Source organism: Moschus berezovskii, chromosome 7 (assembly GCF_049115385.1).
Source record: "Moschus berezovskii isolate FMDL1 chromosome 7, NW_MosBer_1.0, whole genome shotgun sequence".
Taxonomy (NCBI): domain Eukaryota; kingdom Metazoa; phylum Chordata; class Mammalia; order Artiodactyla; family Moschidae; genus Moschus; species Moschus berezovskii.
The window spans coordinates 109,333,289-109,355,008 of NC_142466.1; the positions used below are offsets into that span (position 1 = coordinate 109,333,289).

Here is a 21,720-nt window from a genome sequence, read left to right on the forward strand (position 1 = left end):
AAAGATTTTCATATATTCTCTTCAGTTTGTTCCTCGTGGGGACAGTATCTTGAGAGGGGTTACCTGGGGAATAACGTGTATTCAGACCCTAAGGGAAAATGTTTGCATTCCTGGACTTGTTTTACAAACAGATGCTTTGTGTTTACCTAAAAGGATTTATGGCCTGAGAATGGAGACAGGGGACAGTGTTGGGTTGGGAAACGCCACACAAAGGGGATTCAGCTTGATCACACCCTTGACCCCAGAAGCCTGGGCTCAACTCAGCAGAATGATGATTGGCTTCCATACGTTTGAACACAGTCCTCAACTTTTTCGAGTCTGCTTCCTTATCGGTAGAGATAGTGTTTGCTTGCTAACCTCACAAGGTTGACGCAGGGGGCAGTGAAGTAAGAATGTGGAAGCCCTGTGCACAGATGTGCCGTGGAACTCGAAGACCGTAGCTTCCCTTTTTATAAAATTCCAGGCGTATCGCTCATTAGCTGTGCATATATGCTTAGATAACACCCCAGGGAACACCTTGTAGGATGGTGCGGGTGTTTTTCCTGGTCGTGTAGTCCTAAAGGAAAGAATCTGCTATGTGACAATGTCTGGTTGATGTGCTCTTGTCCTCCCCAAACCCCACTAACTGACTTGAGAACTGAAGTTCCCACTCTCCGTCCAAGACATTTTAGACCTTGTTGTAGGCTGTTCCTGGAGGATTATTGACTCAGGTCCCAGAGCAAAGGTGAGGGGAGTTGGCTGGAGTCGTGGGGGGACCTGCAAACAAACAGATAATCACGCACACACACAAACAAGGCCCAGTTAGTTATTGGGGATGCACAGTGCTTGTGGGTAAGCTGTGTATGTAAATAAATGATTAAAACTATGAAAATTGCTTCCATGGATGTATCTTTAAGGTATTGAGAAGGGAGTGGCTGTTCTGCCTGGGCGTGGATCCAGGAAGGATTCCAAGAGGGGGTCATTTGGGCAGATTCCTGTGAGATCCTTGGAGCCCCCTGCATAGAACGAGCGGTGTGTGGATGCCAGGCGAGCCATGATGAGGAACATGAAATAGCATAGTGACTTCCAGGACCAGCTCAGGCCAGACTGTGGAAAATTGCTGTCTGAGCTGATGTTGGCTTATCTGACTAAAGGTTTTCAATTCTTTCATTCTTTTGTGCAATGTTTAGCCGTAGGTGATGAAGCTTTTCTGAGGCCCAGTGAGCTAGAGTTGATAAAAAAAAATCAGAGGGGGCCCCTCAGTGCCTAGTTGAGTGTCTTTCCTGAGGTCAGCGTTTAAATATTTACTGAAGCGATAAAGATGTGGTGGTTGTCTCAGAGCTCCAGGTGTCCTCTCATGGATCCCTGGACCCTGGGGTAGGGACACCGCATGCCCCGTGGCCTCAGTGTGCTGAGGACGCAGTTTGCAGGATGCTGCTGTATCAAGGTTCTGTGGCCCACATGAGAGCAGCTGCTGAGGGGCTTGCCTTCCCAGCCAACCAGCCCCTTGGCTGAGAAGTGGAGGGGTGGGGTCCATTCCCATTGAGTATCTTCTGTGAAATGGTACCCTTTCAGTAATTACAAAAGTATTTCTGATGGCATATGTTAAGAATGTGATTAAATTATCTGTGGTCAGGGAGACAAAGGAAGGTGCTTTTTTTTAATTTACTTTCTGTCACCCATTGAGTTGGGTGATATTGCCCTTGACCCCAGGCCATGCTTCCCTCTGCCTTGTTCCAGCCCCTGTTCCCAGATGCGCCATGTTCAGCTGGAGCTCGTGGATATGATGGCTTGGTTGACTTTTCATTTCCTGTATGTTCTTTTCTCTGGGGGCTAAGTCATTTCCAGCCTGCACACAGGAAGACATCATTCAGGGGAAAGCACCTCCCTGCCCGCAGCCTGTGATCTGACTGCCCCACAGGTCAGGAATGCAGAAAACATTCCTGACCAAGGCCCTTTGCTTAGTATCATGTCATTTTCTTGCCATATTCCTTAGTCTTTGCCTTCTAATTATTCCAAGGTGACATTCAGAGGCTTTTACATCTGCTAGGACAAGGTTTTGTTCTCTTGTCAAATCTTAAAACCAGAAAAGCAGCAGTAGCATAAGGTAACTGGAAGAAAAGCAGAAAAGGTAACTGGAAGCCTGCATTTTTTTTATATTAAAGGGACATAATTGATTCAAGTGGCTTCCTGCTGAGACCTAAGAAGAAAGAAGTCCCTAAGTTTCTAATCTTTCCTTCCCTTTCTTTTCTGGCACTTGCTCGCCCCTCCTCCTTTAAGCTTTTCTATTGTGGAAAATTTTAAACAAATATGGAAGAGGAGAGAATGAGGAGAGAATTTATAATGAATCTGCAAGTACCAGCTTCAATAATGATCAACTTTGGTGCATCTTGACTCTTTGTGACCCCATGGACTGTAGTCCACCAGACTCCTCTGACTGTGGAATTCTCTGGGCAAGAAAGAACACTGGAGTGGGTGACTGTTCCCTTCTCCAGGGGATCTTCCTGACCCAGCGGTTGAACCCAGGTCTCCTGCTTTGCAGGCAGTTTATTTACTGTCTGAGCCACCAGGGAAGCCCATTACCTACCTATCTGTCCTGAATTATTTTAAAACAAATGTTAACACCACACATTCTGTCATTTAATCTATGAATACCATAGTTACATGTTACTAAAAGATGAAGACTTTGTAAAATCAACATACTTTCATTACCACACCTAATAATTCCTTCATGTCATCAAATAATTATTTGATATTAAAATTTTCCTGAATATCCAAAAATGTTTTAACCCTGTGTTTTAATCAGGACCCATTGCAACTGTTGATAGATCTCTTAAAGTTCTTTACATCTATAGGTGTTCTTTCTATCTCATTCTCTTTTTTTTTCCTTGAAGTTTATTTATTGAAGAAACTGGATCTTTAGCTCTTTAGTTTGACATAGTGTAGATTCTGCTTATCACGTCCTTATAGATGGTTTTAACATGTTCCTCACGCCTCTGTGTTTCCTGTAAATCGATGTTGTGCTTTGTTCGGGATATAGATTCAGTGTTCTGGGAAGCATACTTAATAGGTAGAGGTGTGAACTTATTCCAGATATATAATGTTTAATTATCTCTTTGCGATGGTTGGTTGAGTTTTCAAATGTGTTAGATATTTAAGAGGGTTCTGGCCCTTGACTGTCCACTTGGGTCCGAGTGGCGGTCTTGAGAAAGTGGGGACTGGGAGAATGTGGTGTGCTCAGGAGTTCCTTCTCTGTCCAAGTCTGACGATGCAGGCGGCTCTTAGGTTCTCCGTCCCTGAACTGTGGGTTCCTGCAGCGCTGGGAGATGAATCAACAGGATTTGGTGGAGAGCACTGCCTGTTGTGTGTTTCTTGTGGTCATAAAAGACTCTGTCCACTTAAGAAATGTTAAGAAAGGAAAGGATCAGATTCTTTGAAAGTTATTTTTGAATTTAGAGGTGTTTCTCGGTTTGGCTCTGCCAGCCGCTTTCGTTGGTGTTCTCTGGGAGAGTGTTTCAGCTCGCGAGTAAGGTGATTCTTTTCTTCCCTCAGGATCTCATTTTGCCCAATGGTGGTACTCCAGCAGGCACTGCGAGTCCAGCGTCTTCATCTTCCCTTCTCAACAGACTTCAGCTTGATGATGACGTGGATGGTGAGACCAGAGACCTCTTTGTCACGGTTGACGACCCTAAGAAGCACGTCTGCACAATGGAAACCTACATCACCTACCGGATCACCACCAAAGTAGGCCGCTTTGTTCTCTTGCTCCTGTGCGCACTGTCTTGGAGAAGTGGTCCCGTTGCCATGATTCCTGCCTTTTCCTTTTCCCTCCTTCTGCACAACTCTGTTCAGCTTTATCCCAGTTGTGGGTACAGCTCTTTCAGAGAGTGCATATATTCAGATCTAAAAGGGTTATATCTAAGTTTTTTCTTTTATCTTAAAATGAAGGAGAAATTGTGACTCCAGTCTTTCAAATTTAGTCATAGAAAGTAAAACAAGAGGAAGAAAGTGTCTTACTTTCTATGATGATAGTGTTTAACACGTTAATATCTCATTACTTTTTCTCTCTCTCTTTTTTTTTTGGCTGCACTGTGTAACATGTGGGATCTTAATTCCCCAAACAGGGATTGAACCTGAGCCCCTTGGACTGCCAGGGAAGTCCCAGAATCTCTTTACTCCTGAAATTTATGAGTCATTGTATCAACCTGAAGCTCTGTGTTGACACCATGATTTTAATCTGGTGTCATTAGACTTGATGTCAAGAAGGGAACTGATATTTATTGAGTTTCTGCCACGTGCCACTGTGCGGCCGCCTGGTCTTCTCAGCACTGGTTGGCTTTTGAAAATTGTGTGTGCACACGCACATTTGCTGACAGTCTCTTCTGCCACTCGGCGATATTCCTCAGCGTCACTCGGTGCTTCAACGTGTATTGTGTCCTCGGAAGTCCTAGGCTGATACGTGTATTCCCATGAGTCGTTTCTAGTTATTTTTTTCCCCCTTGTTGTTCAATCACTAAGTCATGTCTGACTCTTTGAGACCCCATGGACTGTAGCCAGCCAGGCTCCTCTGTCCGTGGGATTTCCCAGGCAAGAATACTGGAGTGGGTTGCCATTTCCTTCTCCAGGGGATCTTCCCGACCGAGGGATCGAACCTGCGTCTCCTCCATTGCAGGTGTGTTCTTTACCACTGAGCCACCAGGGAAACCTTGGAAAAACTGGAACTTTGACTATATGTACCTTTGCTGGCATTTTTCACCGTGGGGTCAACTTATTTTTTAGCCTGTAGTCAGTGAAGTGCAAAACCTGGTTTTCTTGAATTTGCTCTAAACAGCTGAATGGCAAGGTGCCCACGTTGCTGGCACAGCAGTGCTCGCCTGTCTTGACCCTTCTCCACCCCTTCTGTCCTCCGCCCCGCAGTGTGCCTCCCTGTCATCTGGTTCTCAGGCTGACGCGGTCCTGCAGCTCACCACGCTGTCCTCTGCCTCCTCTCTGCCTTCCCTTGGCCCCTTTCTCTGTTGTGCTCTTACTTCTGTCTCTTTTCCTGGCGTTATTTTATTTTCTCTTAAGTCAGGATGATCTCTTCCAAGTTCCAATCCCACATCTTCCCTTGGCTTCAAGGACAACACCTCAAGGCTGAACTTGTTGCAAGGTTCAGTTTTTACTTCTTACTGTGAATTCCACTTCTGATCTCAAATCAGAGTCCTTTTCTTCTCCTGTGTCAAATAGTGACACCAGGTTTAATACATTGGTGATTCATCTGGAGCCTTCTTTCTGAGTGTTGTATAAAAAGGATGCTTAGGGATATGTGAAAAGGAAGGATATATCCATCTGAATGCAGAGTTCCAAAGAATAGCAAGGAGACATAAGATAGCCTTCCCCAGTGGTCAGTGCAAAGAAATAGAGGAAAACAATAGAATGGGAAAGACTAGAGATCTCTTCAGGAAAATTAGCGATACCAAGGGAACATTTCATGTGGAAGATGGGCACAATAAAGGACAGAAACGGTATGGTCCTAACAGCAGAAGATATTAAGAAGAGGTGCAAGAATACACAGAAGAACTATATAAAAAAGATCTTCATGGCTCAGAAAACCATAATGGTGTCGTCACTCACCCAGAGCCAGATATTCTGGAGTGTGAAGTCAAGTGGGCCTTAGGAAGTGTCACTGCAAACAAAGCTAGTGGAGGTGATGGAATTCCAGCTGAGCTATTTCAAATCCTAAAAGATGATGCTGTGAAAGTGTTGCACTCAAAATGCCAGCAAATTTGGAAAACTCAGCAGTGGCCACGGGACTAGAAAAGGTCAGTATTCATTCCAGTCCCAAAGAAAGGAAATGCCAAAGAATGCTCAAACTATCACACAAGTGCACTCATCTCACATGCTGGCAAAAAAGACAGAAAGAAAGAGGGAAGGAAGGGAAGAAAGGAAGAAAGAAAGAAAGTGAAGTCGCTCAGTTGTGTCCAGTGTTTTGCAACCTCATGGACTGTAGCCTACCAGGCTCCTCCATCCATGGGATTTTCCAGGCAAGAGTACTGGAGTGGGTTACCATTTCCTTCTCCAGGGGAACTTCCCAACCTAAGGATCGAACCCAGGTCTCCTGCATTGCAGGCAGATGCTTTACCGTCTAAGCCACCAGGGAAGCCCACATGCTGGCAAAGTAATGCTCAAAATTCTCGAAGATAGGCTTCATCAGTACATGAGCTGAGAACTTCCAGATGTTCAAGCTGGACTTAGAAAAGGCAGAGGAACCAGAGATCAAATTGCCAACATCCACTGGATCATAGAAAAAGCAGGAGAATTCAAAAACAAATCTACTTCTGCTTCATTGACTATGCCTTTGACTGTGTAGATCACAACAAACTGTGGAAAATTCTGAAAGAGATGGAAAACCAGACCACCATACCTGCCTCCTGAGAAACCTGTATATAGGTCAAGTAGCAACAGTTAGAACTGGACACGGAACAATAGACTGGTTCCAAATTGGGAAAGGAGTATGTCAAGGCTGTATATTGTCAGCCTGCTTATTTATGCAGACTGCATCATGCAAAATTCGGGGCTGGATGAAGTACAAGCCTGGATCAAAATTGCAGGGAGAAATATCAATAACCTCAGATATGCAGATGACACCATCCTTATGGCAGAAAGCAAAGAAGAACTAAAGAACCTCTTGATGAAAGTGAAAGAGGAGAGTGAAAAAGCTGGCTTAAAACTCAACATTTAGAAAGATTATGCTAAGATCATGGCATCTGGTCCCATCACTTTATGGCAAATAGATGGGGAAACAATGACAGTGACAGACTTTATTTTCTTGGGCTCCAAAATCACTGCAGATGGTGACTGCAGCCATGAAATTAAAAGATGCTTGCTCCTTGGAAGAAAGGCTATGACCAACCTAGACAGCATTTTAAAAAGCAGAGACATTACTTTGCCAACAAAGGTGCATCTAGGCAAAGCTATGGTTTTTCCAGTAGTCACGTTTGGATGTGAGAGCTGGACCACAAAGAAGGCTAAGCGCTGAAGAATTGATGCTTTTGAATTGTGGTGTTGGAGAAGACTCTTGAGAGTCCCTTGGACTACAAAGAGATCAAACCAGTCAATCCTTAAGGAAATCAGTCCTGAATATTCATTGGAAGGACTGATGCTGAAGCTCCAGTACTTTGGCCACCTGATGTGAAGAACTGACTCATTGGAAAATTCCGACCGTGGTGCTGGGAAAGATTGAAGGCAGGAGGAGAAGTGGACAACAGAGGATGAGATAGTTGGATGGCATCATCAACTCGACGGCCATGAGTTTTAGCAAGCTCTGGGACAGGGAGGCCTGGCGTCCTACAGTCCATGGGGTTGCAAAGAGTCAGACATGACTGGGTGACTGAACTGAATGAACTGAGGGATATTTGGGGATGAGAGAGGGGACGGATGGGAACACAGGTTCCCAAACACCTGCTCTTGCCCGGGACCCCCACTCCTGCTGAGATTCTCAGGCAGAGTTAATGGTCTGAGGATGAGGTTGTACAAATACTTTATTGCTTTGACTCCCAGGCCTAGTTCAGGTTTCTGATGACAAAATCTGGCCAAAGTACAGAGCTGCTTTTCCTGAGCTCAAATGAACCTACTAGGGCTGGGAGCCAATGCAGGCAAAGTGTTCCCCACCCAGGTCTAAGTCATGGGTATCTCCCTTTGCGGAGAGCAGCCTTCTCAGGCTGGCAGATCCTAGCAGTTTTCTCTGCAGCTTCTAGAAGATAGCATCATCATAATAGAGAATTACTGAGCATTGCCCACATGCTGTACTTTTTTTTTTTTTGCAGTCGGAACCCTTCCAATTTTATATAACTAATATGTGCTCATTCAGTTCAGTTCAGTCGCTCAGTCGTGTCCGACTCTTTGGCCACCTCATGTGCTCATTACGGGGAAATTAAAAAATTCCAAGTAAGTTAAAACAATGAAATAAAAAAACACAAGCTCCCCAGAAAGAAATAATAATTTAGAATTCTCTGAACTATTTGTCTCTATCCATTCACAAAAATGAGTATTTTGCTAGTGGCCAATTCACTTCATATGTTGCAAATGTCTTTCTCTGCTAGTAAATGCCAGTGAGCACACTTTTATGCTATCATTTCTAAGACTGCAGCAGTATTCCATTCTGTGGATGAGCTGTCATTTATTTTGTGCTAAGTGCTCTAAATATATCATCAGTTAATCCTCAATGAAGTAGGTACTGATAGTATTCTTACCTTTGCAAATGAGGTACCTAAGACACAGCAATAATTGAGAAAATTGCTCAAAGACATGCAACTAACATGTGTTGAAACTTAAACCCAGATCTGTCTTGTGCTGTGCTTTCAAGAAACATGACTTTCCAGAAAGTTCCACCCTGACTCCGCCAGCTCTGTGGTGTCTACTACCATGGCCTGACTGTTGACATTGATGATGAAGTGCAAGTAGACAGGCTGTTAGAAATAGAGAGGTACCTTCTGCTCCCTTCAGAAGCCATCCTCGTCTTGACTTTTATCCCATCACCAGATAGTCATCACTAAAGCTTTTTTGTTGTCCAGTCGGTAAGTCGTGGCCTACTCGTTGCGACTCCATGGACTGCAGCAGGCCAGGCTCCTTGTCCTTCACTATCTCCCAGAGTTTGTTCAAATTTATGTCCATTGAGTCGGTGATGTTATCCAACCATCTCATAGTCTCTCACCCCCTTTTCCTTTTGCCTTCAATCTTTCCCAGCATCAGGGTCTTTTCCAATGAATTGGCTCTTCCCATCAGGTGGGCCAAAGTATTGGAGCTTCAGCATCAGTCCTTTCAATGAATATTCAGGACTGATTTCCTTTAGGATTGACTAGTTTGATCTCTTTGCAGTCCAAGGGACTCTCAAGAGTTCTCCAGCACCACAATTCAAAAGCTTCAGTTCTTTGGCGCTCAGCCTTCTTTATGGTCCGACTCTCACATCTGTACATGACTATTGGAAAAACCATAACTTTGATTATACGGACCTTTGTCAGCAAAATGTTATCTCTGCTTTTTAATATGCTGTCTAGATTTGTTGTAACTTTCCTTTCAAAGAGCAAGCATCTTTTAATTTCATGATTACAGTCACAATATGCAGTGATTTTGGAGCCCAAGGCTTGTGCCCCAACTAATTCCTCTCTTCAAATGCCTCAGGGGTCAACAGAGGCTAAATGCTGCTGAGGTCAACTTATATGGAAGGATTGCAAAGTGAATGTTAGATTTAATGACAAGAAGGTGATGCCTAAGCCGAGAGCAGTTTCACTGTGGTGGTGCAGCACCCCGTTTGGCAGTGAAAGTCAACGAGAGAAAGAACAGTGGCTGTAGTGGGGCTGTGGCTTTGAGGGAGAGGCATTTGCTTAGGATGGAAGAGACTTGTGTAAGTGCCACGTAGCGCTGAACTGGGTCAGGGGTCGGAGGTAAGGATGGAAGCCACTGAGGAGGAGAGGGGAGAGAGTCCTGAGCAGAACTGGGGGAAGGAACAGCCTCCAATGAGGGAGGCCTGCTTTTCCCATTGTTTCTGGAGGGAAAAGGGAAGTAGGAGTTTTTTTGTGGCAGGAAGTTGAGGGATTCTTTGCTTATATCTGCAGTTTTCCCATGAAGAGATGACCAAGTCTTTACCAAGAGTGAAGGGGGAGGTTTTGGAGTAGGGCTTATTAGAAGCTTTCAAAACTTCGTATTAACTCATGAAAAATGGGGAAGAGAATTGACTAAGGAAGTATCCAGAGATTGCTTGGCAGTGTTGCGGTCCAATTGTAGAATTTATGGCTTCAGTGTGTTTCCCTGATTTTGTTTTTCCTTCAGACAGTGCCTAAGTCTGGAAAAGCAGGCAGTAGGTGGTAGCATTTTTGCCAGAGCTGTTTAAATGATGGGCTTCCCAGATGGCGCTAGTGGTAAAGAACCTGCCTGCCCGTGCAGGCGTCATAAGAGACGTGTGTTCGATCCCTTGATTGGGAAGATCCCTGGAGGAGGGTATGGCAACCCACTCCAGTATTCTTGCCTGGAGAATCCCGTGGACAGAGGAGCCTGGAGGGCCACAGTCCAGAGGGTCGCAGAGTCAGACAGGACTGAAGCGACCGAGCGTGCCCACATGCATGCATGAATGATGGCTTGGAAGGGGCGTTTGGGATAGCCGCAGGGAAAAGGTTGAAGTGACTCATTGTGGAGCTGACGGCTGAATGGGAAGAAAGTAAAGACAGGAGTGGATGGATTGTCAGGAACTGTAGATCCCGAGGCCGAATAAGCAGGGGTACTGGGAAATGGAAGAGTCTGTACTATGGGAGGTGCCAGTTAGCAAGGGAGATGTCTGAATTTCAGCATGATGGCAGTGTCTGTGGAGCGACCGTGGGCACAGGGCGAGGTGCTGTTGGCTTAGAGGTGACCCAGGAACACCTGTGTCTTGAGGGCACCCCAGCTATGAGGCCTGACAGCCTGGTGTCAGGGAGTCAGGAGAAGGGCCAAGTGTCAGCGGGTGCCAGTGTGAGGAGAGGCAGAGAGGTCTGTGTCCTGACGGCAGGAGCCTCTCAAGGATTTTCGGGGGCCGTGGAGGAGTGTGGGGGGAGTGAGCCAGCTGTCCCCAGCATCTCTCGGTCTTGCTCTGAGGTTTGTGAGATGTGAGAACGCCTGCAGCTTTCTACCTGATGGCACAGCAGGGTGGAGGGCGGGGTGTATTCTCAGGGGAGAGCCAGCTTTCAGGATTTGAGCAGGTCGGGGAACTGCAGGACATTTTTATTATTTACGGAACAGGAGTCGCAGGGAACTAGGTGGGAAGATCTAAGGAGGAGGAGGTAAATGGAAGCTCAGGTCAGAGGGAGGCAGCCAGAAGCCTCTTCAGGCATCGTTCCAGGTGTGCTGAGCGCTGGGGGGCTTTGAAGCAGGATAAGATGAGCTGGCTACTATTTGATAAGGGAAGAGGTCCTTTCTGCTGGAGGAGTCACTCAGGCTTCTTAGGATCCAGCTGTGGCCTAGACAGATGGCATTTATTACAAAAGACTGAATCTCTCTAGAGTGAATGGACTGTAAATTTTGAATTCAATGAAAATTCTTGGGAGAAGCTTCAGTCCACAGTTACTGGACCCGTCAGCCCCTAGGGAATAAAGAGGCATTCTTTTGTGGGACTTCCTTGGTGGCTCAGATGGTAAAGCGTCTGCATACAATACAAGAAAGGCAGGTTCTTTCCTGGGTTGGGAGGATCCCCTGGAGAAGGAAATGGCTACCCACTCCAGTACTCTTGCCTGGAAAATCCCATAGATGGAGGATCCTGGTAGGCTACAGTCCATGGGGTTGCAAAGAGTCAGACACGACTGAGCGATATAACTTAGCTTTTGTGGGAAGGTGAGGCCCGGGGGACTGGGTGAGATCCTGGGTGGTTGATTTTACTGTGGCTCTGTGCTTGGTCTTCCAGAGTGTTAACAAAGCAGGGTGGAGATGCCTAAGAATGACCAAGGAGATATTCATAGGGTGCAATGGTGAAAATGGGTATTCTTCATTGCCACTCTTGGGCTCGGTTGCCTCTTTGCAGATCTGACTTTAGGTGTGTACACATGATCTTGTGATCTTTGTGAAACATTCTAGGCTGTGGAACACAGTAAGATGTGAAGTGGTCGCCTCTCATCATGGAATTGTGGATGTACACTTCCTTTTTCATTGTTTTGTTGACTACAGATACTAGAAAATAGAGATAAACACTTATTAGTACTTTATTTTTCTTTCTAAGTTAAGACTCTGAATTTCAGAGCGGAAAATTTTACTGCAGACTCAGAGTTGGGGTGTTATTGACCTGCATCTTTTACGAGCACTGTGTGTCTTACAACAGGCTAGATTTCCCTCCAGAAATTCACAGTAATGTCTGTGGCCCAGTTTTAACAAGCGTGCAGAATTCCAAGGTGAGTGCGTGTTGCTAGCCTCGTTCTCAGCTCTACTTTTTCTTTCTGTCCTTATTTTTCCTCTATCTTGCTCACCTACTTCTAATTTATGTCACTTGATCATATTCCAAGTATCACTATATCTTTTCTAGAATAAGAAGTGGTAAAGATAAGTAAAATAAATATTGGGTCAGCAATTGTGAGCATCCTTTTTATTTTGTGATGATAATTTTTTTTTTATGTTACTGCTTTCCAAAGCATCAAACAAGTTTTACTGATTTCTTAAGTCCTCTCTCCTTAAATGAGTTATTTTAAAAAATGATCAGGTTTTTTGGTAACTATTAAAAGTATTATATGAGAATATTAGAAAGTTTGGAAGTAAAGTTGAATGTAAAGTAGATAGTTGTCATTATCAGTTCTAGATTTTTCTTCTTTTTATGTCCAAAATTTTAATACCAATGAAATCATATTACAATTTCATATCCTGCTTTTTTTCTTAAAACTATATTGAAACATTTTTGTCATTAAAAATGTCTTGTAGGCATGATTACTGATACCGTAGAATAATTATACCATAATTTCCTTGACCATTTTTTTTATTGTTGGATATTTCGTTTCTTTGAATTTATTTTAAATAATATTGTAGTGAACATCATTATACAAATATCTTTGCCACAATTTTAAAAAATATTTTCTAATGATAGAGTCCTAGGCATAGAATAGGAGCAATTAAAGACAAATATATAAAGGGGCTTCCCAGGTGGCACAGTGGTAAAGAATTTGCCTGCCACCAGTCCATTCTAAGGGAGATCAATCCTGGGTGTTCATTAGAAGGACTGATGCTAAAGCTGAAACTGCAATACTTTGGCCACCTCATGCGACGAGTTGACTCACTGGAAAAGACTCTGATGCTGGGAAAGGTTGGGGGTGGGGGGAGACGGGGACGACAGAGAATGAGATGGCTGGATGGCATCACCGACTCTGTGGACGTGGGTTTGAGTGAACTCCGGGAGTTGGTGATGGACAGGGAGGCCTGGCGTGCTGTGATTCTTGGGGTCGCGGAGAGTCGGACACGACTGAGCGACTGAACTGAGCTGAACTGACGGGAGACGCAGGAGATGCAGGTTCAATTCCTGGGTGAGGAAGATCCCCTGGAGTAGGAAATGGAAACCTGCTCCAGTATTCTTGCCTGGAAAATTCCATGGACAGAGGAGGCTAGTGGGCTATACAGTCCATGGATTTGCAAAGGGTCGGACATGACTGAGTGACTGAACACACACACACACATACACACACACACACACACATAAGCCACAAATAAAGGAGATAATTCAGGCAGATATTTTTAAAAGCTTACAGTGAGAGCAGCCTTCTTACCAGTGACGCTAAAAGTGGCAACCCTAAAGGGGAAAAAATGGATAAATTTGACTATTTAACAATTTAAAAAATTCTGTGTAATAAAAGCCATTTGGCAATTATGATAGGTTAAGTGGCTCTAAAGCATTTTCACAAATGGAAAAGACTAGACTCACAAATTAAAAATAAACTTCTCTAACAGAAGAAGAGAAATATACAGCCAACAAATATACTAAAAGATATTCAGTTGAAACAGTCATTAAAAAAACAAAACAGATACACTATTTTTCAGTTATAATTCCATCATAGATAACCAGTATTGAGAATATATGGTTAGAAAATAAATTGGTCTATATCTTGAAATAGTTTCTTGATTAAAAATTAGTAACTCTTTCATCTTTCATATTTACTGTTTCATAATTTCAAGAGAATTATCAAACAGCTGCTCCGTGATGTGTACTGTGATGATCTACTGATTGAAAAATTGGAAATAACCTAAATGGTTATTTGGTTTAATTATGGTATATCTATGTGAATTAAAGATGATTATATAGATCTGAACTTATTGATATAGAAAGATATCCAAGATGTTTTAAAGAGATATAGAAACTATGAGTGACTATGCATAGAAAAAAACATGGAAACCATAATTGCATTTTTCTCTGTTTAGAGGGATTATGGTTTTTATTTTATATTTAATTTTCCTGAAGTTTTAAAATAAATGTGTCTAGTCTAAATAAGAAGGAAAAACAAAAAAACAAAAGCAGTTGCTTGAAAGTAAGATTGGTGACAACAGATAAAACTTGCCTTGCATCATAATGCTGCTTTTTGTGGTTATCAAAGATTGATTTCAAAGTTAGTAGAAATGTTACATAGGCTGTAATTCAGTGAAATGGTTTTGCAAACTGTAATAAAGAGGAGCAACCAGTGGATATCATGTAACATTTGGGAGGGCAGAAAGCAGAGCCCTCTTACCAGTTCTGTTTACAGTGAAAACGAGTTGCATTAATTTGTCATCTTTCAAAATCTACTTCTCATGAGCGCATAATTATTGGCAAGTCCCCAGACAGCGTGTCGGGGGCGCTCTGCAGGGTCCTGAAGAACTTCCATTCCAGCTGCCTTCCTGCCGTTGAGGGGGCCGCAGCTCTGGCAGTCTGGGTGGTGTCCCGAGATGCTGGGGCTGCTCATGGCCCCGCTTCAGGTGCACTGCCCGGCTTTGTTGTTACTCTTCTTGCTGTTTTCAGTCCCTCTTGGGGTTTTGTCCAAGATCGAGTCCTTTGACTTCACAGTTTTGCTCAGCCTGTGAGCCTGGCTTCTGGGGAGGATGAAATCATAATTTTTGATGCCAGAGCTGTTCACTGGTTGCCTCTGTGATGGATGACTCTTGTTTATGTGTTTTTAAGATTTTCTTGGTGCCATGGATTAAAACAGACTTTTGATGTGAAAGATTTCAGTAAGTTTATAAAAGATAGCTTGAGCCATTTTTATTTCGTGCTTTAAATTCTGAGAACTATGACTGTCATATGATCGGTACCCTCATAAGGAAAAGTGGTGTATCTGAGACATAATTTTGGTTTTGACTAATTAATGTATAAAAATCTTGCTTTGGTATAAATTCATTTTATTTAGTATTGGTTTTTGTTGTTAAGTGTTGAAATCACATTTCAGAAAACTTAAATTCAGGGAAGGGGATGTGATTAATATTTTTTCTACCATACAATGATATTTTAGTATTATTTCTTTATAGATTAAAAAAATCATCTAAAATGCAGTATAGTTTCAGGGTTATGGTCCTGGCAGGATATGGCAGAGTAGGCAAAGCCTTTTCTATTTTCATCTAATCTGGTTCCTAAATGAGCAGGTAATCTGTTATCTCTACTTTTTGTTTTTCCTCTGCCTTTGGCAAAACTTGTCAGCATATTTAGCAGAAGGTGGAAACTTTTTTTTTTAAACAGAGTCACAAATTTGGATTCAGTAAGCAAGATTCTCAGTGGAATTACTCTGTGTGTGTGTGTTATTCACTTTAGTCGTGTCCACCTCTTTGTGACCCCATGGACTGTAGCCCTCCAGGCTCCTCTGTCCATGGAATTCTCCAGGCAAGAATACTGGAGTGGGTTGCCATTTTCTTCTCCAAGGACCTACTAAAAGAAATTTTCAAAGTTAAGCTTGGAGAAGATGAATCAAATGTTTTCTGAACACAATTCTGGGGGATAGTTCCATTTTCTGAGGGAGGGGACTGAAATCTCAACATTTTCCTTATAGATCCTTGAAATGTTCAACTGGACCCCACACCTAGACTCGTCATTCCATCCTGGTGAACCCTGCCATGTGGCTGGCGTGTTTAGTGGAAGGAAAGTGTGTGTTCTTGCCCAGTTAGGTTATCCAGAAAGAGCGTTTTTCCTTCCCTTCTGCCAAGACAGCTGCTCTTTCCTTACCCTGATTTTGTTCTGCTCTTCTCATTTGCAGAGTACTCGGGTGGAGTTTGACCTGCCAGAATATTCTGTCCGTCGAAGATACCAGGATTTTGACTGGTTGCGGAACAAACTGGAAGAATCGCAGCCCACTCATCTCATTCCCGTAGGTACTAAGGCGGTGCAGCCTGTTACTCACTTTTCCTTCTTTCTTTCCTGACAGTGTTCACTCGACTGTCACCCCTCAAATTACGGGCAAACACTGCCTTACATTTTATACCAAATCCTCCCATCAACTGTTCATTTTGTGGATGCTGTGTAACTAGTTCACACTTTGGGTTTTTACTTCTGACCTGCTGTACAGTATGCTGGTTTCTTGGGTGGAGTGGGGTAGGTTTTCATATCCCTTGTGACAAGGAGATTGACTTTTTTTTTTTTTAGGTATGGAGAGTCCTAGTTCTCATTTGCTGCCTCCTCAAAGGCTGGCTGTTTCACCCTTCCTAGATACAGTTCTGAGGTTTGGAGAGCTGCCACCAGGTGGAGAAAGATGCCTCAGATTACAGCCGGCCAGGTTTTCTTTAGACGGGTAATTCAGGGAGCAGGAATCTAGCACACAATCCATCAACTATAGCTTTTCCTTCAAAACAACAAACCCAAAGCCGCCTAACTCTATTGAAGAAACATACTACTCATCCATTATTTTAGTTGCATGTTAAAAAAAAAAAAATAGAGCAGATAAAATTTAAAAGACTACTTAAAATCAGCATGCATGTGGAGTACTTCTCTGATTACTTTCTTTTAGAAGTGTAAATAACTATTTAGATCCTAGAAGTTTCTTGAGCTTTGGGGCTTTAGGGAAATTTGGGTCATGAAACACTTCAGCAGGGCTTTATCTTTCAGTGAAAACCTTGGCTGGGTAGCTTCTCAGCACTGCCTAGTGCATCTGCCAGTCATCCCCTCATGGTTGGAAGAGGCTGATTATGCTGCGAGCACTCTAGCAGTTTTCTTAATTTTCAAGGCAGAAGTGGCCGTGTTGCTGGTGCTGTGATGGGAATGAACACCACCCCTAACCCCCCACCCCCCATCCCCGACTCCCAGTCCCTCTGCTCTTGAAACCTAAAGTTTTCCTTTTCCTTCTTCTGATCACTTAAAGACATGCCAAAAGAAAAAAAAAAAGCCTATAGTTTGTAAGCAGTTGAAACTATTCCTTAAAAATATTTATTTGGCAAAATTGGCGGCTAGTGAATTTTTTTAAAAATAGACTTTTATTTTAGAACAGTTTTAGATTTACAGAATTATTGAGAAGATAGTACGGTGAGTTCTCATAGACCTCACAGCCAGTTTGGCTTGTTATTAACATTTTCTATTAGCATGGCATGTTTGCCACAAATAACGAACCAGCGCCACGTTACATTTAGTTGTCGTTTCCTTAGTCCCAGGCTGTTCTTGGTTGTGACGGTTTCTCAGGCTTTCCTGGTTTGGGATGACCTGGATAGTTTTGAGGAGTACTGGTCAGGCTTTTTGTGGAATGCCCCTCAGTTGAGATTTGTCTGGTGTTTTCCTCGCAGTTAGCCAGGCGTGATGTGTTTTGTGGAGGAAAAGCACAGAGGTGAAGTACAATCCTCATTACATCATGTCAAGGGTGAAGTGAAAGTGAAGTCGCTCAGTCGTGTCCGACTCTTTGCAACCCCATGGACTGTAGCCTACCAGGCTCCTCTATCCATAGAATTCTCCAGGCAAGAGTACTGGAGTGGGTTGCCATTTCCTTCTCCAGGGGGATCTTCCCAACCCAGGGATCAAACCCTGGTCTCGTGCATTGCAGGCAGATGCTTTACCATCTGAGCCACTCATTAATGGTATTTATCACTGTTGATGTTAATCTTATTCACCTGATTTGAGGTAATGCTTGTCAGGTTTTTCCACTGTACAGTTCCTCTTTTTTTCTCTTCTTCTATACTGTATTGGAAGAAAGTTGCTCTTTATGTGTAGTTCATACTATGCATAAGGGAAATTAATGCGCCACCTCCTGGCAACTAGGTGAATTTGAAGTTCTGCAGTTAAAGATCAAAAGTTAGACAGCGACACCTGCTGGTAAAACATAGTAGCCTCATGTGTAGACACTGAAGCCAGAATTGAGAGACTAGAAGTCTTCCGGAATGCCCAAGGTGAATTTTTAAGTCTGTATCTTTAACCAGTATCTTTAAGTCTGCTTTCCTTTGGTCTGGGTGGAAGCACTGAGTAGAAGGTACTTTTGAAGCATGTAGAGATTTAAATTTCTTCTTAAATTCTTAGGGCATATCTGGGGAGGGGAGAGATTCAATGTGGGAGACCATCTCTGTTAAACATGAAAGTCAGACTGGAGACAAAAGAAGTTCACTTTACAGCAGCTTTGCTAGGAGGTGATTGTCTGTTATTAATAATCAACTTTGTGTTGGTCCTTTTACCGCCCTTGGGAAGGTGAGGGATTTTGATGGACAAAGTCTCCTCTCCAGGAGAGTTTATTATCAGAGGGAGACCCAGTAAACATATAGCATAATTATTGTTTAAATTTTCATTTCATTTTTTTAAGAAAAGCTTTATTGAGATCTGATTCATATACTATACAATTCACCCATTTGAAAATACAAGTCAAGATCTTTTAGTGTACTCATAGAGCCATCAGCAGATCAGTTTTAGAACCTTTTCATCATCCCTAAAAGAAACCTCTTACTCCTTGCCTGTTAATTCCAAACCCTGTCTTTTCCAGTGCCTAGCGACCACTACTCCATGTTCTGTCTCTGTAGGTGTGCCTCTTTCTGGACATTTCATATAAGGAGACTCATACACAACGGTCTTTTGTGACAGTTTGTTTTTTTTTTATAGCATAATGTTTTCAGTGTTCATTCATGTTCTAGCACGTGTCAGTCAGTACTTTGTTTTTATTGTCAGATGAGCGTCCTTTCTATGGATATATCACATTTTCTCTGTTCGCCGCCTTTGATGGACAGTTGGGTTGTTTCCACTTTTTGGCTGCTGTGAGTAATGCTGCTGTGAACGTTCATGTGTAAGTTATTGTGTGGACAAAAGTTTTCCTGTTTCTCAAGTGTGTACCTAAGACTGTAATTGCTGAATCACGTTTAACTGTGTGTTTAGCCTTTTGGGGAACTGCCAGGCTGTTTTCCAAAGTGGCTGCTTCATTTTCTGTTCACGCCAGCAGTGCACGAGGGTTCTGTTTCCCCGCCACCTGCATCAACCCTGGTTATAACCTTTCTTTTTGGTAACAGCCTCCCCAGAAGACTCTTGAGAGTCCCTTGGACTGCACGGAGATCCAACCAGTCCATCCTAAAGGAGATCAGTCCTGGGTGTTCATTGGAAGGACTGATGTTGAAGCTGAAACTCCAATACTTTGGCCACCTGACACGAAGAGCTGACTCACTGGAAAAGACCCTGATGCTGGGAGGGATTGGGGGTGGGAGGAGAAGGGGATGACAGAGGATGAGATGGCTGGATGGTATCACCGTCTCGATGGACTTGGGTTTGGGTGGAATGCAGGAGTTGGTGATGGACAGGGAGGCCTGGCGTGCTGCGGTTCATGGGGTCGCAAAGAGTCGGACACAACTGAGCGACTGAACTGAACTGAGTCGGGATGGATTGGTGTCTCTCTGAGGTTTTGATTTGCATTTCCCTGACAGCTGACATCCAACCATCTCATCCTCGTTCGCTCCCTTCTTCTACCCAGTCTTTCCCAGCATTTCCCAGTTTCCAACACTCCCCAGTCTTTTCCCAGCAAGTCGTCTCTTTGCATCAAGAGGCCAAACTTTTGGCGCTTCAGCATGAGTCCTTCCAATGAATATTCAGGGTTGATTTCCTTCAGGATTCACTGGTTTGCTCCTTGCAGTCTAGATGACTCTCGAGAGTCTTCTCTAGCACCAGGCTGTCTTTTTATTATTGCATTTAAATGTTTCTTTATATAATCTGGATACAGGTCCCTTCTCAGGTATATGATTTGCAAAAGTCTTCTCCCATTTAATGACTTATCTCTTTATTTTCTTGATGGTATCCTGTGAAGCACAAAGGTTTCAAATTTTAGTGAAGTCCCGTTTACCTATTTTGCTTCGTTTGTGTGTGCTGTTGGTGTTTTAGCTAAGAAGCCATTGCCTTATCCCAGATCATGGAGATTTACATCTATGTTGCTCACGGAAATTTTTATCATTTCAGCTCTTATCCTGAGGTCTTTAACCTGTTTTGAGTTTGTTTTTGTACAGTTAGTTTTCATCATCCAGTCCGTGAAGCTGGATGTCTCCTGTGACTTTACTGGGGGTTGGCATTTCTTTCACGAATTGCCTCTTCATTTTTAAATGTTTTTTCCTCATTGTTTTGTGAATACTCTGTGTATCTGCAAAGGACATTAACCCCGTTGAGAATATCTATTTTTTTCCTCTGGTTACCTTTTTTCTTCAACTTGACTCTGTAATGGATAATATCCCTTCCCTCCCCGCCAAGGTAATTTTCCCCGTACAGTTTCTGGCTTTGAAGCTTGTTTCTAACCTAGGATTTAAAAAAAAAAAAGAGGTTATATATTTTCTTCTGTTACTTTTATGTCCTCATGTTTAGTACTTAAAGCTAGGGTGTGTTTTGATGTGAGATGGGAAGATCTTATTTTTTTCAGATGGTGAGTTGTCCCACAACCACTGAGGAGCAGTCAGTCACCTGTGTCACAGCTCGTGTATTAGACTCGGCCGTACATTAGGTTTGTGTAGTCTTGGGCTGTTTCTGAACCTTCTGGCTCATCGATCTCTTTAGTGTGGCATCCCTGCTACACTATTGAATTATTATAAGTTTACAGAATGTGTCAGCATCTGGTTGGATTGGTCCCTATCTCTACCCACAGTATTCTTTGTTTTCTGAGTTTTTCTGGCTATTTGCACATGCTTTATTTTTCAAGTGAACGTTAGAACTTTAGTGAATCAGCTGGAAAATTGGGAATGATGGTGGAGAAATGGATTTTTTTGCTGTTTTTTTTTTTTGCCAATTTTAGTCAACTATGGTTAAAATTTTGTGAGAATTCCTGAGCTTTCAGAGCCTATTGCTTATGTTAGGAGCACGGAGATAAAGTTCCCACTTTTTGGAGGGCTTCACTGGAGCCATGTGAAATGGGAGATAAACAGCCAGCCAGACTGTGGTTCTGGGGAGGCCCCCAAGTTCTTTCATCTGCTTCTTCCCATTGGCTGCCCTGACGCTTGCCCTGTTTTCAGCCCCAGTGGCTCTGAACTTGGTAGCTTCTGGGGCTCTCCCAGGGAAACTCAACCCCTTACTTCCTAAGTCGATTGTTGCTTTGCCTGAATAGTATCACAAGATGGTTAATTAATAGTGATGGGTTTTTCTCTCAACCCGATCTTTTCTGCTTTGTGTCTTTATCAAATTCTGGCCTATTAACAGTACCATTATATTCTCTGGTGCTGCAAAACATTTTTCTCTTTTTATATTGCTTTGCTTTTCTGGAATTTGAAAAGCAGAAAGAATCAGATGGTTTTCAAATGGCATCCTAAAGCTAGAGTTGTGCTGGATGCGTATGTGTGTCGTCTCGTAATGGCAGTTCACTTTGTTTTTCTTTGTAATCTGACAGTGGGAGCCACCAGAGTCTTCACCGTGACGTGGTTTTTGCTTTTTAATTTACATTTTGTCTCAGAAGTTGGCTTTAACACTGCTTCATTAACTTGGGCACAACTCATTACACAGCAGAGATTTCATAACTCGATGGACAGAGATTTTGGAGATGAAGCAAATATGTTTATTAAAATCTTTAGTTTTTTATTTCACTTGGAAATTTAATGCTTGCTTCAGTTTTTATGATGGGAGCTCTTCTAGAAGGCTGCATTTGTGTGTATTATGGACCCATTTATGTTTTGGGTAGTGGTAAATGCATAGGAATTAAAAAGGAGAAATTTGTAATCCAGTGTTTGTTTTTCTTAATATGAAATAATCAGTAAAATGCCTCACTTCACTGTTTAGTTGGTTCCTTTTTTTGTACTGTTCAATATATGTGCTATTAGCTGATCAAGCACAGAAGTTAATAAGTAGTGAATTCACAGGTTGAACCTTGAATTAAATCAGGCTTGGTGACTGTT

General features: G+C 42.9%; 1 protein-coding gene across 2 annotated transcripts in view; it reads left to right on the forward strand.

Moving 5' to 3' along the window:
* SNX30 (sorting nexin family member 30) overlaps positions 1-21,720 on the forward strand; it is a 110,026-nt gene that overhangs the window by 44,276 nt on the left and 44,030 nt on the right. For both annotated transcript variants that reach the window (XM_055427600.2, XM_055427602.2), the window contains exons 2-3: positions 3,532-3,723; positions 15,669-15,779. In XM_055427600.2, the coding sequence (XP_055283575.1) occupies positions 3,532-3,723; positions 15,669-15,779 (303 nt within the window). The remainder of the gene's footprint in view (positions 1-3,531; positions 3,724-15,668; positions 15,780-21,720) is intronic.